At 39.1% G+C, this 22,429-nt stretch overlaps 1 protein-coding gene across 2 annotated transcripts in view; it reads left to right on the forward strand.

The window, feature by feature from the left end:
- Positions 1-22,429, forward strand: part of ITGA2 (integrin subunit alpha 2) — a 121,619-nt gene that overhangs the window by 71,954 nt on the left and 27,236 nt on the right. For both annotated transcript variants that reach the window (XM_086678605.1, XM_025923501.2), the window contains exons 10-16: positions 1,999-2,075; positions 3,840-3,978; positions 5,725-5,870; positions 7,474-7,617; positions 16,274-16,477; positions 17,003-17,139; positions 20,083-20,222. In XM_086678605.1, the coding sequence (XP_086534731.1) occupies positions 1,999-2,075; positions 3,840-3,978; positions 5,725-5,870; positions 7,474-7,617; positions 16,274-16,477; positions 17,003-17,139; positions 20,083-20,222 (987 nt within the window). The remainder of the gene's footprint in view (positions 1-1,998; positions 2,076-3,839; positions 3,979-5,724; positions 5,871-7,473; positions 7,618-16,273; positions 16,478-17,002; positions 17,140-20,082; positions 20,223-22,429) is intronic.

The following is a 22,429-nucleotide window of genomic DNA, read 5'->3' on the forward strand; positions in this document are numbered from 1 at the left end:
CCAAATTCTGGTTCCTGGTCATTAGTTCAAATAACTCTCAACAGTAAAGAGCCTATTTTATTGAGCACCTGCTATGTATCAGGTATCTTTCAGAAGCTGGGTCCAGGGGCATTGCATAAATTAAGCATTAATTCCTGAGTCTTATCTTTATTTCCTGATTGTCCACTGGAGTCTTCTATCCAAAAAATATTATTGCTTCTTTAAACATCTGATGATACTTCTAAGCTGTTTAAAATCAGCATCAAAATCCAAATCCAATGTGCTCTGAGATAATATAAAATTATTTGGCTTCCTATGGTACAACTTACACTTGTTTGTGGTGGCATTGACATGAATAATCACAATTCAACCTAAATGCCAATTAGAAATTATTTTGTGCCTTATCTGCTATTATGGATTTTGGGGAAGCACTGCGCTACTTTATTAAAAATTGGGGCGCCTGGGTGGCGCAGTCGGTTAGGTGTCCAACTTCAGCCAGGTCACGATCTCGCGGTCCGTGAGTTCGAGCCCCGCGTCGGGCTCTGGGCTGATGGCTCAGAGCCTGGAGCCTGTTTCCGATTCTGTGTCTCCCTCTCTCTCTGCCCCTCGCCCGTTCATGCTCTGTCTCTCTCTGTCCCAAAAATAAATAAACGTTGAAAAAAAAAAATTAAAAAAAAAAATTGTCTTGGGGCACTTGGCTGGCTCAGTCAGTGGAGCATGTGACTCCTGATCTCGGGGTTGTGATTTTGAGCCACGTATTGGGAGTAGCAATTACTTAAAAATAAAATCTTAAAGAAAATGAATCTCTTATCATCCTTTGTAAATTATTACATCTTCTAAACAAGTGACTGTGTCATGTTATATATTATATGTATTACTCTCTATGTCAAATTGTTGGTCTAGGAACTTATTCCTTTTTGTGAAGACTAGTGAAATGTAACCATTTTGACCATACCGAGTCCTACAGCTCTGGTGTCAGAGGCAGGCACATATGTAGAAGTAGGACAAACTGCCCAACTGGTAAAATTCCTACTCAGTCTTGAATCCTGGATCCTGAAACCTCACCCAAATATCTGTCTGTTTAGTCTTCATGACATGTCAGCTACCTGGCTCTTCCAACTGCATCTGAGATATGTGTACACTTATTAGTACCGATATTTATTTATTTTTTAATTTTTTTTAACGTTTATTTATTTTTGAGACAGAGACAGAGCATGAACGGGGGAGGGTCAGAGAGAGGGAGACACAGAATCTGAAACAGGCTCCAGGCTCTGAGCTGTCAGCACAGAGCCCCACGCGGGGCTCGAACTCAACGGACTGTGAGACCATGACCTGACCCGAAGTCGGACGCTTAACCGACATAGCCACCCAGGCGCCTCTAGTACCGATATTTAAAAGCTAAAAATTCAGTTAATTTCTTAGCTAGGAATAATAACTTTTTTTTAAAAAAGGCCATGACTGGGGCGCCTGGGTGGCGCAGTCGGTTAAGCGTCCGACTTCAGCCAGGTCACGATCTCGCGATCCGTGAGTTCGAGCCCCGCGTCGGGCTCTGGGCTGATGGCTCGGAGCCTGGAGCCTGTTTCCGATTCTGTGTCTCCCTCTCTCTCTGCCCCTCTCCCATTCATGCTCTGTCTCTCTCTGTCCCAAAAATAAATAAACGTTGAAAAAAAAAATTAAAAAAAAAAAAAGGCCATGACTTCAGTTTTTATCTTACCTCATCCCCTATATTGAGTGTTTTTGATATCAAGAACATCCTAAGCATACAAGTAAACGCATTAATGCATAATCAAGATTAAGACCAACTTCAAACACTATCTTGGAAGTATTGCGAGTTCCCATATATGTTAGAATACTTCTTAGTGATTTCTCCATCCCAGAATATTTTTGAGTGACCATGAGAACATTGTGTGTGTGTGCATACGTGTGCATATGTTCACGTGCATCTGTGTGTGCACGTGTGTTTGAAAATCTGATTTAAAATTTGACAGTAATATAATTCTCAAAATTACCTTTTTGCAGGTACTATTCAAGGAGGGGACAACTTCCAGATGGAAATGTCACAAGTGGGATTCAGCGCAGATTACTCTCCTCAAAAGGTGTGTAATCAGATAACTTCCAGCCATGCTGTCATTTGGCTCAACACTTCTGGGCACAGCGGCTTTATAGAGAGAGTGGAAAAAGGAGCCATGTAGTGAGCAAACGTTCAGCTTCTCAGTCATAGTTGTTTAGTTTCTTTGTGCTGCTGCTTTGTCAACTAAAAAGTGAAGGATAACAATGCCTTCTCTTCCGCGTTTCACAGAGGTTTTTATGGAAAAAAAAAGAAAATGCTCCAAAGGACAAGCACTGTATTAATTCAAGGGATTGTCATTGCAGGAATCTCCTTTAAATCAATTAACTACCAGAAAAGTTTATTTAAAAAAAACACACACAAACTCTTGTTAGCACTGCCGTTGGTGAATTCTGAGTTGCCAGAGTATCTCTTTTCTAAGAGCAGAGACAGAAGATAGGTGAAAAAGTGAGGAGTTAGGACACATGTGAGATGCAACGTCTTCTTAGCTCAGAAAATCCATTCTTCCGTGTCATAAACATCCACTTCCTAGGGCTCTGGTTCCAACTCTGCTCAGGGTCCTGGTGGGATAGTAAAGGGCCCAGACACAGTGACACTGGAAAAGCCTAGGGAACAGTATGAACTCAGAGAATTTGATTGCCAGAAGCAAGGATCAGGAACGGCTTGGGGTTTTTTTCTCGAGAATAAAAGGCGCTAACTTTTTCTGGATCACCAGTCGTTAGAGATACTCACTCATAAAAGTTATGGGTTTTTCCCTCCGGAAAAAAAAAAATGTAAATGAACCCTCACACAGAGAATCTTGCACACACCTTCCTGAGATTTTTGTACACTTCTGTAGTCCTTTCCTGCACCCCTGATTCAGAGTCCCACATTTATGACAGTCATTCTCTTCATTTCATGGTCTCTTGTCCTCAAAATGGGCACATCATCTTCCAACCTGCTGTATTTTTAATGGCTTTTATTTTTCAATCCAAAATCCGTAACTTTGGTGTTTTCTACGATCTAAGATCAAAAACTGAAAAAAATAATAAATCCCATCCTGACAACCCTGCCTTCTGTGGTGATGTATCGCTTTTGACTGTTTGGGTGGATGTCGAGTCCCTCAGGGCAGCCTGTATTTCTTGTGTGCCGCCCCCCAACCCCGCTGTGCTGACCGTGGCTGTTCTCCACCAAGTAGACTGAATGTTCTGCCCTAGTTACCTTTCATCGCTGAGCTGTTTTCAAACAGATGGGATAGGATATAGATGATGGAGGAACATCTGAGAAGTGACCAAGAGGAAAGAGAAAGAATGTTGAAAATAGAATAGGTCAGAAGGGGGCCTGCCAGGATGATGTGCCTGGACAGCAGAAACGCCCCACCTCTCTTCCTCTGCCAGCTGCACTTCCTATTTTCTCAAGCATGCCCCACATCCGACCGTGAACTTTTCTTATGACTATGTGAGACAGGAGGCTCATTTCTGACTTCTTTCTAACAGCTCACACTGTTTGGCATTTGCAGATGGGGGGCCTCTGAATGCAAATCGGAAAGTGGCTATGTGCTTCTCCTGTAGCATAGTAGAGATTTATCTATAGAATGTATCAAGGTAACATAGCCCCAGGGAAGACTTTTCTCCAGCACAAAATATATTAAAACAATTTGAGCATATATCAATTTGGACATACATTCATATACGTTTTACTTTATCATCTTCTTCTTAAATCTAGACCCTTTATTTCAATGTTTTGCCTCCCCTGCATTCTCGTGCCTTAAACATGGTTTATTTTCATGGTCTTCATTTTTCATTTATTTTAGGATATTCTGATGCTGGGTGCAGTAGGAGCTTATGGCTGGAGTGGTACCGTGGTCCAGCAGACATCTCATGGACATATGATCTTTCCTAAACAAGCCTTTGACCAAATTCTGCAAGATAAAAATCACAGTTCATATTTAGGTAAGGCATAGCAGCATTTGACTCAGAAAATTTAAGCTCCCTTTTTTTAAACTAGCCCCTTGCTGGGGGGCGCCTGGGTGGCTTAGTCGGTTAAGCATCCAACTTCCGCTCAGGTCATGACTTTGTGGTTTGTGAGTTCGAGCCCCACATTGGGCTCTGTGCCGAAAGCTCAGAGCCTAGAGCCTGCTTCAGTTTCTATCTCCCTTTCTCTCTGCCCCTCCTCTGCTCATGCTCTGTCTCTCTCTGTTTCTTAATAATAAATAAAGTTTAAAAACAATTTTGAAAAAACTAGCCCCTCTCTGAGTTTCAAGATCCATTAAGCAAAGCCCTTGAAGTGTCATCTAATTATTATATTTATTACACATGTTTATGTTGCCTCTTTGCAACTCAGACCTTGGCTATAACTATTTAATGACATACTGTATTACACTTACTGATGTCTTCTGGCTATTCAAGCAGTAGTTATTCCTGGGAAGTGCTTGCACTTCTCCTAAATGGAAATAGTTCCTAGAAGCCAATATAGTAAATGGGAGTCTTATATTAATTTAGAGTTCTTAGTCTTTTTGGTTCCTATAATAAGCAGCCACTGATTTTGAGTACCTACTATGGGACACTTCCTGAGCTGGCTATTCTATCTACATAAACATTTAAATCCTTCCCACAACCCTTTGAAGAAAGTATTATTATTCCCATTTTACCGTTGAGAGCCAATGAGGTTAATAACTTGCCCAAAGGCAAACGACTTAGCAAGCGGCAAATCCAGAATTTGAACCTGGGACTGTCTGACTCCATAGCCTATGTTCTGTCCACTGCATTCCATTACCTTTTAAATTCATGTAATTGTTCATTCAAAAAATACTTGTTGAGTGCCAAGTTCATGAGGGGCTGATGGGACAACCCAGAATCTAGGGCCTGTTTTACAGGCAGGTGTCACACCCGTGCGGAGCACACTTAGATCTGGGCATCGCCCTGAGGGAGCACGGATCACACTGACTTCACCTTTGGCCCTCTGTCTTGTTCTCCCCTCTGGTGCACAGATGCTACCACTTAAAACAATTTTGTTAATGTTTATTCATTTTTTGAGAGAGAGAGAGACGGAGTGCAAGTGGGGGAGGGGCAGAGAGAGAGGGAGACACAGAATCTGAAGCAGGCTCCAGGCTCCGAGCCATCAGCACAGAGCCCGACGCGGGGCTCGAACCCAAGAAATGTGAGATCACGACCTGAGGTGAAGTCAGATGCTTAACCAACTGAGCCCCCCCAAGCGCCCCCCAGATGCCACCACTTTAGATAAGCAGCAGAGGGCCCTGGGGCACAGGTGGCACCACTCTAGACAACTAGCAGACATCCTGTGGTGCACACATGGTGCTGCTTTAGGTAACTACCCTGTGACCTCACCACCGTGCCCCTCCCTCCATAAAAACTGGAGATGAAGGCCTGAGTAGGGGTGGGGAATAGCTGCGTAGAAGAGTTATGTAATGGCTTGGATCATCTGTCCGTCTGCACCCCACCTTCCCCCACTGGGTAAGTTACCCCTAATAAAACTCTGTGTGAACGATATGGAGTGGCTTGCTTCGTTTTTCAGTATCAAAATACCTCTCAGTCTGGAGGGTACATTACTGACCCTCCTCCACTTTCTAACACCTGCCTCCTAACAAAAAAAGGACCTCTGGTCATTGCTACTAACTTTGGGAGCCCATCTGCTGAGCTCTTCAATAGCACCTACCTCTGCAAGTCCTTCTCCTCTAGGTTACTCTGTGGCTGCAATTTCTACCGGAAAAGATGTTCACTTTGTTGCTGGTGCTCCTCGGGCAAATTACACTGGCCAGATAGTGCTATACAGTGTTGACGAGAATGGCAATGTCACCGTTATTCAGGCTCACCGAGGTGACCAGGTAAAGTCCATTTTGTAGCAGATGAAATTAATCGTGGGGTCAACCAGAGCAGATGAGGAGTGGGGAGTTGATAGAAAAGGAAACTAGCATTGCGTGCCTACCCTGTGGCTGCTTCTGTGACCTGTATTCACTTGAAGATTCCTTAAATCTTCACAATACTGAGATCTGTCACCTTCTAACAGGTAACTGGGCATTTACCTTCTTAAGGTCAAAGAGTTTTCATGGGGTTGTGCTGTCATTAAAACCCAGTCGTGTGTAGACTCAAAGCCTGTGCTGTTTGGTTATATCCAGCTGCATACTTTTGACTCCCTAAATTACTACTACATGTGTATTATTGGGTCCTAACCACAGCTTTGTTGGCAAGCTCTTGCAAGGAGTCAATGATCTGGAGGAAAAGTGAGAAGACAGGAGCAGGATAGCGTTGTCAAGACTGGGCTACTACATCTGGGCCTGTCAAGGTGTCCTGTGGCTTTGATGTTTCTAAAATTAAAGCAACTCTCTTTTCCACCACTTTCTTCTCAACATGACAGTTTGATAGTCAGAACCTGTGATGACTCCCAGTCATGTCTGACTAGAACAAAGGCCAGCTGAATAGATTCCTATTTCCTCACCAAGCAGCTCTAACCCATGGGCTTGGCACATATTTCAAATAGGCAACCCTGATCTCTGACAACAAATTTTCCTTCCTGGAGTTAGAGAAACCGGCTATTTAGTTTTCCCTTTTCTGGAATTAAGTGTGATCCTACTGTCTATGGATTTTCCAGGAGTAAGAGAACCTGAGTCTTTGACTTCCTTGACCACAAACCAGCTATGGACACATACTTTGCTCTCTTTAAATTTTAAAGAACCATGATTTTATTGTGAGGAAAAACAATGACCGTGTTATAGGATGAATCCTTTCTTGTTCATTGCCAAATCCTTAAGAGGTATTCACATAGGCGTGCAATGAGCATTCGGATTCCCAGCCTCTCTTATTTCATTGTATCTGAGATTTCATTGTATCTGATGTATCTGAGAACTTGTCTCTTGTGCAAGATCATGCTACAGACACTTACATCACACATGCCTGCCCACTCTTCTCCACCTAGAAAATTCCTTGTTTTTTAAGATGCCGTTTATATAACACTTAATCTTTCTGAGCCTTCCTGACACCTGCACTCTGATCACACAGCATTTGGCCATTGCCTCTATGACAACCTACTTAACTGCACAGGCAGGCAAAGTCATTTGTCCCAACTCCCTCTTCCCCCTCCTGCATTTCTCTATGACACACATCACAAACCTCCTAAATGTTTCTCTTTTAAATGTGGTCTTTGACCCACCAGCACCAGAAACACCTGGGGTACTTATTTAACATACCGTTTTCTAGATTGCACCCATTCAGAGTCTTTCTTGGTGATTTGTGTGCACACTAAGGTTTAAGAACCAAGTGTTACATCATGATACAACCTGAGAGAAGGGACTGTTATCTAAATGTTTCTAGTACCTTACAGGTAGTAAGTGCTCTATTTCTGTTTGTTGAATGAGTAAATGAAAGTTCAGTATAACATTAAGAGTATATGAGTCATAAGAATCCTAAGGTTAATATGCTTTATCCTTACAGATTGGCTCCTATTTTGGTAGCGTGCTGTGTTCAGTTGATGTGAATAAAGACACCGTTACAGATGTGCTCTTGGTGGGTGCACCGATGTACATGAATGACTTAAAGAAAGAGGAAGGAAGAGTCTACCTGTTTACTATCACAAAGGTAAAAAAAAAAAAGTATTAAACTGATTCAGTTGAATTTGCTTTAATATTGGTAAATAAAACATTAATCTGCATTTTTGCAGAAGAATCAGTGAATGATCATTTTCTCTTTTTCAAGCTTATTTGTTTTGAGAGAGGAGGGGAGGGAGGGAGAGAATCCCAAGCAGGCTCTGCACAGCTTGATGCAGGGCTCAAACTCCAGAACCATGAGGTGATGACCTGAGCCAAAATCAAGAGTTGGACGCTTAACTTCTTGACCCACCCAGGCGCCCCTTGAATTATCATTTTCATATGTAGTATAGTTTATATTTCATCATTTTGAGGATGTCACCATTAAAATTTTAAAAATCACATCAAAAAGCATAACCTGTAGAGAAGGAGCTACATGTATAGTCCACTGCCATTTTCCATGAGGGATCTTTGAATCTATACTGTACAAATGAAATCCTTATATAAATGCACATCATTTTTGAAATGTATGTACATGCACACACAAATGTCTGTGTATTTCCTAAGTATCTCATTCAATTATTCTTCTTTACTGTGAAGAGATCATAATAACAGAACTATCCTGTTCACATTTTACAGTGAAAAACTCAAATTGTACCAGGCACTTTGCAAACTTTCATATAATCCTGGATGTTTTCTACATTAGTTTGTCAAATTCTGTTGCTTAGTGTAGCAGTTAGGTATGTGTATACCCAGCTCTTGGAATTTTTAGTCCTTGCACATAAAACTTAGCATACACTAACTGGACTATGCTCTCTAAGTCCATGCCCAGAAGTATAATGAACTCGGAACTGAAAAGAAAACCAAAATTAAAAGCACAAGTTGACCTAGAAAATTAGAGAAAGGATGGAAAAAAGAGAAGCTGATGTTAATATAATAAGTATTATGCTTTGCTTTTGTGGTAGTTTGTCCTACCTTACTTATTTAAATTAATGTAAACATTAGCTCTCAGATAGAGGCAATTAACACAGTTCTAAAGCATTTAAAGATGTGTAATTGAATATTCAATAAGGGAGGGGCAAATATAATTGTTTAAAAATTTAACAAAACCCTAGTTTCTTAAATGTTTCCTGTCAAATATTCTGAATTATCATTGTTGAAGATGAGAAGATCTCATAATACTTTGTCAATCTTCATAACAAAGTGATTTCCATAAGATTATTATAGAGAAGAAAGAATCAACACTGACCCCGTTTCATGGATGAGGAGCATTGCTCTCTTGTGAAGTCATGAATTATTTCCATTCTTGATTTCAAAATCTGGAAAAAAAAACCTATCTTTTACAAGAAAAAAAATTTTAGGCAGACTTATTTTTTTTTTATAATGTGACATTAACAATCTCATTTTCTTTTCTTTTTTTTTTCTGAGTATAGTTGACACACCATGTTACATTAGTTTCAGGTATATAACAAAGTGATCTGACAAGTTTACACGTCCCATCCCGCTATGTTCATCTGTCCTTTTACGTTATAATATCATTCACTATATTCCTTATGCTGTGACTTTTATTCCTGTGATTTATTCATTACATAACTGGAAGCCTGTATCTCCCTCTCCCTTTCACCTATTTTGCCCAACCCTACCCCCTGCCCCTCTGGCAACCACCAGTTTGTTCTTTGTATTTATGGGTCTGATTCTGCTTTTTATTTATTCATTTACTTTTTTTTTTAATTCCACTTATTAGTGGAATCATATGGTATTTGTCTTTCTCTGACTTATTTCACTTAGCATAATACCCTCCAGTTCCATTCATGTTATCTCAAATGGCACAATCTCCTCCTTTTTTATGGTTGTGTAATACTCACACATATGTGGACACATTTTCTTTATTCATTTGCCTATTGATGGATACTTAAGTTGTTCCCATATCTTGGCTGTTGTAAATAATGCTGCAATAAATATAAGAGTGCATATATCTTTTCAAGTAAGTCTTTGCTTTCTTTGGGCAAATATCCAATAGTGGAATTATTGAACCATATGGTATTTCTATTTTTAATTTTTCGAGGAAACTGCACACTGTTTTCCACAGTGGCTACACCAATTTACCATACTACCAACCAGTGCACAAGGGCGCTCCTTTTTCTCCACATCCTTGCAAACACTTGTTATTTCTTGTCATTTTTATTTTAGCCATTCTAACTGATGTCAGTTGATATCTCATTGTGGTTTTTATTTGCATTTCCCTGGTGATGAGTGAGGTTGAGCATCTTGTCATGAGTCAGCCATCTGTGTTTTCTTTGGGAAAATGTTTATTCAGGTTCTCTGTCCATTTTTTAATTGGATTGTTTGGGGTTTTTTGGTGTTGTAGAAGTTCTTTATATATTTTGACTATTAATCCTTTATTGGATCTTTCATTTGTAGATATCTTCTTCCATTCGGTAGGTTGTTTTTTTGTTTTGTCAATGATTTCCTTTGCTGTGCAGAAGCCTTTTTATTTTTGGTGTAGTCTCAATAGTTTATTTTTGCATTTGTTTTCCTTGCCTCAGGAGACGTATCTAGAAAAATGTTACTATTGCTGACATTAGAGAAATTACTGCCTGTGTCGTCCTCCATGATTTTTATGGTTTCAGGTCTCACATTTAGGTATTTAATCCATTTTGAGTTTATTTTTGTGTACAGTGTAAGAAAATTGTCCAGTTTCATTCTTTAACATGTAGCTGTCCAGTTTTCCTAGTACTACTGTCTTTCCCCCACAGTCTCTTCTTGCCTCCTTTTTCATAGATTAATTGACCATATAATTGTGGGTTTATTTCTGGAGTCTCTAACCTGTTCCATTGATCTGTGTGTCTATTTCTGTGCCAGTACCATACTGTTTTTATTGCTGTGGTTTTGTAGTATATCTTGAAACCTGGAATTGTGATGTCTCCAGCTTCATTCTTAAGATTGCTTTGGCTATTCAGGGTCTTCTGTAGTTCTATACACATTTTAGTATTATTTGTTCTAGTTTGTGAGAAATGCTGTTGGTATTTTGATAGGGATTGCATTCAGTGCGTAGATTGCTTTGGGTGGTATGGACGTTTTAACAATATTAATATGAGCATGATGGAATGTGTTTCCATTGGTTCGTGTTGTGTTTAGTTTCTTTCATCAGTGCTTTATACTGATTGGAGTACATGTCTTTCACCTCTTTGGTTAAGTTAATTCCTAGATATTTTATTTCTGGTGCAGTTGTAAATGACATTTTAATGTCTTTCTGCAGCTTCATTGTTAGTATATAGAAATGCTACTGATTTCTGGGTATTAATTTTGCACCCTGCCACTTTACTGAATTTATTGCTCCCAGTAGTTTTTTGGTGTAGTCTTTAGGATTTTCTCTATATAGTATCATGTTATCTGCATATAGTGACAATTTAATTTCTTCTTTACCCCCATAGATGCCTCTTATTTCTTTTTTGGTCTGATTGATGTGGCTAGGACTTCTAGTATTATATTGAATAAAAATGATGAGAGTGAACATCCTTATCCTGTTCCTGACCTTAGAGGGGAAAACTCTGTTTTTCACCATTGAGTATGATATTATTGTGGGTTTTTCATATATGGCCTTTATGATGTTGAAGTGTCTTCCCTCTAACTCCACTTTGAAAGTTTTTATCTTGAATTGATGTTGAATCTTGTCACATGCTTTTTCTGCATCTATTGAGATGACCATGATTTTTATTCTTCATTTTGTTGGTGTGGTTTATGACATTGATTGATTTGTAAATATTGAACCATCCTTGCATTCCTGTAATAAATCATACCTGATTGTGGTGAATGGTCTTATTAATGTATTGTTGCTAATTCGCTAATATTTTTCTGCGGACTTTTGCATCTATGTTCGTCAGGAATATTAGCCTATAGTTTTATTTTTGTGGGGTCTTTGTCTGGTTTTGGTATCAGGGTAATACTGGCCTTGTAGAATTTATTTGGAAGCTTTCCTTCCTTTTCCATTGTTTGGAATAGTTTGAGGAGAATAGGTATTAACTCTTCATTAAGTGGCTGGTAAAATTACCCTGTGAATCCATCTGGTCCTGGATTTTTTTATTTTTTGGTATTTTTTTGACCAGTTCAGTTTTGTTACTTATAATGGGTCTGTTCATATTTTCTTTTTCTCCCTGGTTCAGTTTTGAAATATTGTATGTTTCTAGGAATTTACCAATTTCCTCTAGGTTGCCTAGTTTGTAGGTCTATAATTTTTTATAATCCTTTATATTTTTGTGGTGTCAGTTGTTACTTTCTCTCATTTCTTATTTGGGTCCTTTTTTTTTCTTGATGAATCTGGCTAAAGGTTTGTCAATTTTGGTTACCATTTTAAAGAACCAACTCAGTTTATTTATTTATTTTTTTGCCTATGCCATTTATTTCTTCTCTGATTTTTATTATTTCTTCTACTCACCTTTTGTTTTTGTTTGTTCTTCTTTCTCTAGTTCCTTTAGTGTAAGGTTATATTGTTTGTTTGAGCTTTTTCTGATTTCTTGACACAGGTCTATATCACTGTATACTTCCCTCTTGGAGCTGCTTTTGCTGCATCCCAAAGAATTTGGACCATTGTGTTTTTATTTTCAGTCATCTCCATGTTTTTTTTTTCTTTGCTTTATTGACCCATTGGTTTTTTGGTATCATGTTGTGTAGTGTCCATGTGTTTTTTTCCAGTTTTTTTTTTCTTGTGATTTATTTTAGTTTCATACTATTGTGATCAGAAAAGATGTATGGTATGATTTCAATCTTAAATTTATTGAGGCTTGTTTTATGGCCTAACATGTGATTTATTCTACAGAATCTTCCGTGTGCACTTGAAAATAATGTGTATTCTGTCGTTTGGGGTTGGAATGTTCTGTATATGTCTGTTATGTGCATTTAGTCCAATGTGACATTCAAAGACACTGTCCTTATTGTTTTTTTTGTCTGGATGATCTATCCATTGATGTAAGTGGGATATTAAAGTCCCCTACTATTATTGTATTACCATCCATTTCTCTCTTTTTGTCCATTTATATTTGCTTTATATATTTGGATGCTCCAGTTTTGGGTGTGTAGATATTTACAATTGTTGTATCCTGTTGTTGGATTGATCCTTATTATTATGGAATGCCTTGTCTTTTATTATGGTCTTTTTTTTTTTTTTTTTTTTTGAAGCCTATTTTGTCTGATATTGTATTGCTACCTGGCTTTTTTTTTCACTTCCACTTGCATGGTGAATATTTTTTCTATCCTTTCATTTTCAGTCTGAATGTGTCTTTAGGTCTGAGGTGAATCTCTTATAGGCACCATATAGATGAGTCTTGTTTGTTTGTTTGCTTTTGTTTTGTTTATTCACTCTGTCACCCTATGTCTTTTGGCTGGAGTATTTAGGTCATTTACATTTAAAGTGATTATTGACAGGTATGTACTTTTTGTCATTTTTAAATTTTTCTGGTTGTTTTATTGTTCTCCTTTTTTCTTCCCATTCTCTTTGTGATTGGTGAGTTTCTCTAGTGTTAGCTTTCTTTTTCTGTATGTATGATAAGTTTTGGGTTTGTGGTTACCATAACATCATAAGTAGATAGCAGTCTGCATTAATTTGATGGTCATTTAAGTTCATACACATTCCAATGGGGGAAGGGAAAACCTTTTTCTTTTTCCCCTTCTCTTCCCTTTTTACTCCCTTCTCCACATTCTATGTATATGTTGTCATATTGTACAGCTTTTTATTCACTATTTTCTTAGGCCTAATTATGGCCATTTCTTTTCCACTTAAAGAAGTTCCTTCAATATTTCTTGTAAGGCTGGTATACTGGTGATGAACTCCCATTATCTTTCATTTGTCTGGGAAACTCTTGGTATGTCCTTCAAATCTGAATGATAACCCTGCCTAGTAGATTATTCTTGGTGGCAGGTTTTTTCCTTTCAGCACTTTGAATATATCATACCACTCCCTTCTGGCCTACAAAGTTTCTGCTGAAAAAATAAGCTGAGAGTCTTATAGATTTTTCCCTTCTAAGTAACTTCTTGTTTCTCTGTTGCTGCTTTTAAGATTGTCTCTTTATCTGTAATCTTTTGACACTTCAATTATTATATGCCATGGTGTGAACCTCCTTGGGTTCATCTTGTTTGGAACTTGTTGTGGACTTGAATGTCTATTTCCTTCCCTAGGTTAAGGAAGTTTTCAGTTTTTATTTCTTCAAATAAGTTTTCTATACACTTCTCTCTTCTCCTCCTTCTCCTCCTTCTCCTCCTCCTCCTCCTCGTCCCTCTCCCCCTCCCCCTCTGACCCCCTATAATATGAATGTTTGCTTGATGTTGTCCACAAGCTCTCTTAATCTATCATGATTTTAAAAATTCCTTTTTCTTTTTGCTGTTCAACTTGTATGCTCTCCATTACCCTGTCATCCAGGTTGCTGGTATATTCTTCATCTTCTAATAAACAGTTGATTCCCTCTAGTGTGTTTTTATTTCAGTTATTATATTCTTCAACTCTGGCTCTTTTTAATATTTTCCATGTCTTCATTGAAAGTGGCACTGAGATCTTCCACGTTTTTTTCCAGCCCAGTATCTTCACAATCATTAAATTCTTTATCCACCATGTCCCTTATCTGTTTCATTTAGTTCTTTTTCTACGGTTTTTCCTTCTTTCTTTTGGAATGTATTCCTCTGTCTCTGCATTTTGCTTGACTTTGTTTCTGAGGATTAGGGAGAATGGCTATTGCTCCTGAACTTGAAGGATGGTGAATGGTACTTGTGTATGGTGTCCGCTTGTGCAGACTGTGTGTGCTTAGTGGCTTTTGCTGGTTGGCTGGAGCTGGACGGTATATGCTAGTTACTCTTTTAAACTTTAAAAATTTAAAAATTAAAACTTGGTTTTTTTAATTAAATTTAAAACAAAAACAAAGGGAGCCCTAAAATTCCACAGCTTATTTTCTGTGTCCTGGTACCACAGAAGCTGGTGTGGGCTTGCAGACCCTGGGCTTGCTGAGGTGGCAAGCTCCCTGTGATGACCAGACCTGCCATTTATAGTGTTGAGACCATGGGGCACCTGGGTGGCTCAGTTGGTTATGTGTCTGACTTCGGTCTAGGTCACGATTTCAGCATTCCCAAGTATGAGCCCCACGTTGGGCTCTGTGCTGACAGCTCAGAGCCTGGAGCCTACTCCAGGATTCTTCTCTTTCTCTACCCCTCCCCAACTCAGGCACATGCACTCTCAGTCTCGCTGTCAAAAATAAATAAACATTAAAAAAATTTGTTTAATAGTATTGAGAGCTGCCTGTTATGGCATCTGAACCCACTAATTAGGGTGTTCGGACCCTGCTCCAGTCTGTGCTTCTAAGATAGAAGGGAAGAGAGTGTCGCTACCACTCCTTGGCCCTTTTAAAACTGCCTCCACCATGTGGCAGAGTTCTAGTGTTGTCTATTTTATATGCTGATTGCTTTTATTTTTCTTTTTAATTTTATTTAAATCCAAGTTAGTTAACATATAATGTTTCAGGAGTAGAATTTAGTGATTCATCTCTTACATATAACACCCAGTGCTCATCCCAACAAGTGCCCTCCTTACTACCCATCACCCATTTAGACATCCCCCACCCACCTCCCCTCCAGCAACCCTCAGCTTGTTCTCTGTAGTTAAGAGTCTCTTATGGTTTGCCTCCCTCTCTATTCTTACCTTGTTTTTCCTTCCCTTCCCCTATGTTAATCTGTTTTGTTAAATTCTACAAATGAGTGAAATCATATGGTATTTGTCTTTCTGCCTGACTTATTTTGCTTAGGATAATACATTCTAGTTCCATCCACGGTGTTGCAAATGGCAAGATTTCATTCTTTTTGATCAGAGTAATATTCCATTATACATATACTTATACATGTAAACATATTATACATATACAGGTACATGTACATATACGTGTGTATGTGTATACACACACACACACCACATCTTCTATGCTAATTGCTCTTGTAAACTGTGGCTTATTTTCTGTGCCAAGAATAGAGGAATCTGTTCCTGGTCGCTCAGTACTATGCATTCCCACTGCATCAGTTTCCCTTTGTTACTGCGCTCCCATCTCTCTTGTTGTTCTCTTGCCATTTTTTCTATCTTTGGTTGTTCAGTAACTGTTCAGTCAGCCCTCAGTTCTTTTTCAGGAGGAATTATCCTTTTAATAGGTGTAATTTGGTATGTTCCATGGAGGAAGTGAGTTCAGGGTTGCCACCTTGGACCAGAACCTAACTGTCTCATTTTTGACTTCCTATCCCATTATAGTTATGCCACTCTTCAGTAATTCTTAAGTAAAGGTCTAAATTAAGATACTGTGTTTTTTTGTGTCTCCACCTTAATTTTATTTAAGATACTAGTATATTTTCATCAGCAAATTTTAAATCAAAAGGTTTGGAAACAGGTAAAGAGTCTAATGTTTAGGGGAAAAGGAGCCAAAGGTATGGATAGTTTTATGTAGGTTGTACAGTCACCGTAAAGAGAATTCCCTCCTTTCACTTTGGTCTATGAGCACATATCCTATGAATTTACTTGCTAGAATTCTTAGGTATGATTCTCATCATAAGTAGAGGATTTTGAAATCTAGATTCAAAATTGTCTACTTTTAACAGTTTAAAAATTGGTTTGGGCATCACTTGCTGTGAATTGTAATGATAAAAATTATAAGGTTTTGCTTTAATCATCCCCTTTTCCCCTTTCCAAGGGCGTTTTGAATTGGCACCAATTTCTTGAAGGCCCTAAGGGTGTTGAAAATGCTCGGTTTGGTTCAGCGATTGCAGCTCTTTCAGATATCAACATGGATGGTTTTAATGATGTAATAGTTGGTTCACCTTTGGAAAATCAGAACTCTGGAGCTGTGTACATCTACAATGGTCACGAGGGCACCATTCGCATGAAGTATTCCCAGGTAATCCGTGAGTTCCATGGTGATGTATTGACATGTGAGTATCATTCTGCGCTTCGTGGATCTTATGTTTTTGTCAAGACTAAGGGACAATAAATGAGATAAAGTGATTCAGATCATCATAAATGATAGGGAATTTAAAAAAAATTTTTTTAAAGTTCAGGTATGGGAGTTATCAGATATTCTAAAGGGTGACCAAGAGGACCTCATTGATCAGGCAACTTTCCAGTAAAGTCCTGAAGGAAGTGGGCTAAGAGAGCAATCACAACCTTCAAATCCCACTCCGTCCACTCATCTCCTTCTGCTTTGTGATTTTTATATTAAAAGATTCATGCTGGTTCTTTGACGTGGCTGCAAGAATGATCAACCGATGAGAAAGGCTGTGATTGAAAAACCAATGGAATTTTGTGGAGAATAAAACAACCTGAGAAGTGGCTGTATAGAGAATCTAACAGTGCTGTATAAAAGCTCCTTTTTTCTACTTCAGTTGTTGTGCATTATAAGTTCATGTCAAACTTGCTCTTTCAGAAAATCTTGGGATCTGATGGAGCCTTTAGGAGCCATCTCCAGTACTTTGGGAGATCTTTGGATGGCTACAGTGATTTAAATGGGGATTCCATCACTGATGTGTCCATTGGTGCCTTTGGACAAGTGGTTCAGCTCTGGTGAGTCCATGGAGAGCCAGACACAAACTAGCTAACTAAAAAATGACCTGCTAAGTAGAGCAGCAGATAGCTGTGCAGGAATTGTGGAAATACCACATGCATTATAAAAGACTCTAGGACGTTTATGGATCATAGTTTATATAAAGGAAGAAATGTGTTTTTCCTCATGGGAGAAAAAAAAATTTGCTTAATGTTGCCATCAAGTGCCTCTTCTCTCTATATGGTGAGCAGAAAAAGTACATAGAAAAGACAAAGGCTTTGAAATGGTATCCAAGATATTACTGAATATTATCTTTCAAATAGCCTTACCTCAGCTCACAGAAAGGAAACCTCATGAGAATGCCCTAAAAAATACCGAACATTCAGACCACACAAGTAAAGTGTAATTTCTCATGTGGTTATGAAGTAACTTTTGAAATTATTAGTCATAAACAAGAAGCCATTATTTAGGTTTAGCTGACCTCCCATTGACCTCGGTAGGAGTTGAAGAGCAGGGAGGAACAATAAGGGATTCCAGGGCTATGTGATTCAAGGACAAAAATAAATATATGGGGTTGGCCAGGGATTGGAATCAGAAGGAAATTAAGAATTTGATCAAGAGTCCTCCTCAAAAATATATTTCATTCATTCGTTGGTCTCTGTTGAAAAATGTGCTTTAAAAGCCCAAATACTTCAAGAACAGAAAAACATCACATATCTATGTGTTGTTTCAGAGTCTTACTGAACTATTTACAATATTTCACTTGTGCTTTTATTTTGTTTTTTGTTTTTTTTTTTTTAATTTTTTTTTTTTTCACCGTTTATTTATTTTTGGGACAGAGAGAGACAGAGCATGAACGGGGGAGGGGCAGAGAGAGAGGGAGACACAGAATCGGAAACAGGCTCCAGGCTCTGAGCCATCAGCCCAGAGCCTGACGCGGGGCTCGAACTCACAGACCGCGAGATCGTGACCTGGCTAAAGTCGGACGCTTAACCGACTGCGCCACCCAGGCGCCCCTCACTTGTGCTTTTAAAAGACAAAATGCATTATTTTGAGTGCATCATCTTAATGAAAACTTAATGTGGGGAAAAAACTCCTGGATGACATCTAAGACTGAAAAAATTTTAAATATATTTACTGAATAAATTAAGAGTAAGTTAAGAGTAGTGTGCTACTAGAGAAACACAAGGTATGATAACATAGTTATGTGACTTATTTTTTAAAAATTTTATAAGAAATCATGTTTCAGTGAACATCACCCTCGAGCCATCTTGGTGGGCTTCATCCTTGGTAGCCTGGATTATTACTATCCTATGACACTCCTTTTTTTTTTTTTAAAGATTATATTGTTTAATCTCTACACCCAAAGTGAGATTCGAACCCACAACCCTGAGATGAAGAGTTGTACGCTCCACCAGTGAGCCAGCCAGATACCCTGACGTTCCCTTTTAATATAGTCAGTGAGGACCAAAGTTTTTTCTTTGAAGGTGGATTTGATTCTTCAAACAAGTCAAGATACATGGAGTCAGATCAATTTATTGAAATGATTAGTCAAGCTAGGTTCATGCCATTTTGTGGTCACATTTTTTTTTTAATTTTTTAAATACTTTGTTTAAAATTTATTTATTTTGAAAGAGAGAGAGAGAATGAATCCCAAGCAGGCCCCCTGCTATCAGTGTGGAACCTGATATGGGGCTCAAACCCACAAACGATCAGATTATGACCTGAGCCAAAACTAAGAGTTAGACGCTTAATTAAATGGGCCACCGAGGCACCTCTCTGGTCACATTCTTACAAGGTGCTGAGACTGGATTTTCTGGGTAACTTCCTGAGAATAATTTGAAATGATTTTGTAAACTTGTTTTTTAAATCAGTGGCACCATCTACACTGGGATAAAAGATTGACTTAAAGAAAGAGATTGACTTACAGAAAACATTCACATAGACATTTTAGATCTTGTAGGTCTGAGGACACATTGCATTTGCTATTGGATATTTTATGACTGCTTACTAGGGGGCCTTATAGGTACCTGATTAATGAGTTTTAATTAAGTCAGTTTTTCAGTTGACTCAAGTCCTTCAGGTGGTTCCTGACATTAAAAAAAAAAAAAAAATGTTTTCTGCATCTTCTTGTATTTTTCACAACAATGAAGTTACTCATTACTGCTTGCTGCTTTGTAAATACTGGGGCGTGTACACAAAGAGTCATTATGATGAAGTTGACAATTTTACTGGCAGAGGAACTAGGAGACCATGGGTTCTAATTTCTTACTTGCTAACTGTTACTCAGTAAAGTGAGAAGTTACCAAATGTTTTCTCTTTTGTTTCAGACTTTTTCACCAATAAAAGGGAGACAATATTTGTTCTGTTTCACAGGACTGTTACAGGAGCAAATGAGGCCATGTGTATGGCAAAGCCCTTCAGATATCTAAAGGGCTGTGCCAGAGTCAGAAATGTGTAGCACCCTGCCCGAGAGATGCCTCCACCACTTTCTGGTGTCACGCTAGTTGCCACCATCATGGTCATGAGCCACACATCCAAGAATCAGTGGCAACTATTAAGGGAGGCGACAGGGAGACCCTCCTCAGCCCTGCCACCCCCACCTTGCCACCCGCTCTGTCCCCTCCATTTGTGGGAAGAGGAAACATCACTGCTTCCAGCTGGCAAAACACAACAGGGACCGTGACTTTGGAAATTTATTTGCAAAGAGGTTGCAGACTCACGTCCTGCACTCATGCATGCATTAAACAAATACTAAATGTGGATTGGGCTGGCAATACAGTCACAAAACACAAAAGACATTATCCCTAGATGCTATTTTAGGGCTTTCAAATATGAAATAGCACTAAAGTGCTTAGATCATGCAGAGAATGATTAGATAATGCTGGCCCCGGGTCCTCTAGGTAAAGGTTATCACGTGTGCACTTGGCAGGAAAATATCTGTTTCCGTTTATGTCTTTCAGGTCACAGAGTATCGCTGATGTATCTGTGGATGCTTCTTTCACGCCAGAAAAAATTACTTTGGTCAACAAGAATGCTGACATAAAACTCAAACTCTGTTTCAGTGCAAAGTTTAGACCTACTAAGCAAAACAGTCAAGTGGGTGAGTTGGCCTGAAATAATCTGTGTGGAGATAGGTGTGCTTGTAGAGTTTTAGTCCTGAATGTCACCTATACTTTGGATTTCTAGGCCAAAAGAAATAAGGGTCTTGCAGACATTTCAGTTGCCACTCCTTTGAGGTGCCTGAGCATAGTTAATTAGACATGGAAGGTTTGATTAGATCTTCCCTTCACTATCTCGAGAAGATCACATTCTGCCACAGAAAGTTACTATCTCTGTGATCTAGTCCCAGGCTTGCTCAGCTCTATCCTTCAAGTTTCTTTTACCCATCGGTTCCTCACCCCAAACCTTGGGCACACACACACACATGGTATACACCCATATTAGTATGCTGTGTGTCAGCTGTGACATGGCCTAGATACGAAGCGTTCAGTACAGGTACCAAATATTCCTATTCTTTTTTTTTTTAATTTTTTTTTAATGTTTTATTTATTTTTGAGACAGAGACAGAGCATGAGCAGGGGAGGGGCAGAGAGAGAGGGAGACACAGAATCTGAAGCAGGCTCCGGGCTCTGAGCTGTCAGCACAGAGCCCGACGCGGGGCTCGAACTCACGGACCGCGAGATCATGACCTGAGCCGAAGTCGGCCGCTTAACCGACTGAGCCACCCAGGCGCCCCCCAAATATTCCTATTTTTGAGAAATTAATATGCGTGAAAGAATGAGAGAGAAGATATAAACCAGTATGTAGTTTGTACCCAGTGTTTTAAATGCTCTAATGCAGTGAAGTGAATAAAACTCTGATATGTGACCTGTCAGAAGGCGAGAATGAGGAAAATTGGACAAACTGTCATCTCGCTCTTGGACCAGCCAAGTCCTCTTTCAGAATTTGGCCGCGTCCTTTCTAACCACTGCCCCTCACGTTCGTCTCTCCTGCTCCAGCACCCACAGAGCATAGCAATTGATTTAGCACTCGATCAAACACTGCCTTCTTTCATTTGAGGCTTTTTCATGGGTTCTAATCCTCCTTCCTTCGGAGTCTGGCTCTACACTTCAGGCACCTGCAGTTCCTACAAGTGTTTCATTAAGTGGTTAGCAAACCAACTTAACCTGCCTCTAATATTTTCAGCCTTTGTCATGATTCATACCAAGAAATACATAGGTTAAAAACACAAAGCAGAAGTTGGATTCCCATCCTGGCATGTCTTCCATAGTTTCCTACTTTTTGTATCTATCTGGCATTTTTCCTTTCAGGTACTCAAATGCTGACCCAACTTTGAGTAGCACATCTCACAGACCTGCCCTGGAGCAGGTCCATTTGAGTAGCCATGATAGTTGAGTCAAAAACCATTCCCGTACAAACTCTAAGTGGCTAGATGTAATGTACTGCATGGTGACTATAGCTAACAATACTGTACTGTGTTGTACATTTGAAGATTGCTAAGAGAGCAGATTTAAACGTTTCTCTCTCTCTCTCTCTCTCTCTCTGTCTCTCATATACACACACACACACACAGAATTGGCACTGTGTGAGGGGATGAACTGTTAATGAACATTATTGTAATCATTTGCCAATAGTTACATATACAAAATAACTGCACTCTACAACTAAAACTCAGTACATCTCCCTTACATCTCAATAAAAACTGTGTGTGTGGGGGGGGAGGGGGACATTAAGTGGCTGGTCTGCTTAAAACATGAATTTGGGAAATATATTAGTTGGCAGAAATAGCTGGCTGGTTAGCTCTCCTGGCCTGAAAGCATGGATTTGCCTCCTATATCTTCCACTTTTTGACGGGGCTTCACTCCTCTGTTACCAGACACTCGAAAGCAGACTTCAAGAATGTCCTTCCCTTCAACTTGCTCTTTCTTCCCATTGGGTACCTTTTCCTTGATGTCTTCAGATCCATACAGACAAGCCAGTTGTGATCATTTGTCACTTAATTGCTTGGCAATAAGAGTATGTAAGACCTGAATCCCATCTTCACAACTTTGAAAACTAAACTTATAAAGCATATGGTCTTTGTTATTTCCTGTATCAGATGCTCACTCCATTTTAAAAGTTAATAACATAAAAAAAATTCATGCCCATCAGACTATACCTTTTTACCAGACTACTTGGAAAAAAAAAAAAAAAAAGAAATCATATGATCATGTATACTAACTTTGTCCTAGCTATGTTCCCCTCCCTGACATTATTTTTTCTTTGTATTATTTTCACCACTTAGTTTTAGTTCATTTGATTCACTTC

The sequence above is a fragment of the Puma concolor genome, chromosome A1, assembly GCF_028749965.1.
Source record: "Puma concolor isolate L17-30 chromosome A1, mPumCon1.1.hap2, whole genome shotgun sequence".
Taxonomy (NCBI): domain Eukaryota; kingdom Metazoa; phylum Chordata; class Mammalia; order Carnivora; family Felidae; genus Puma; species Puma concolor.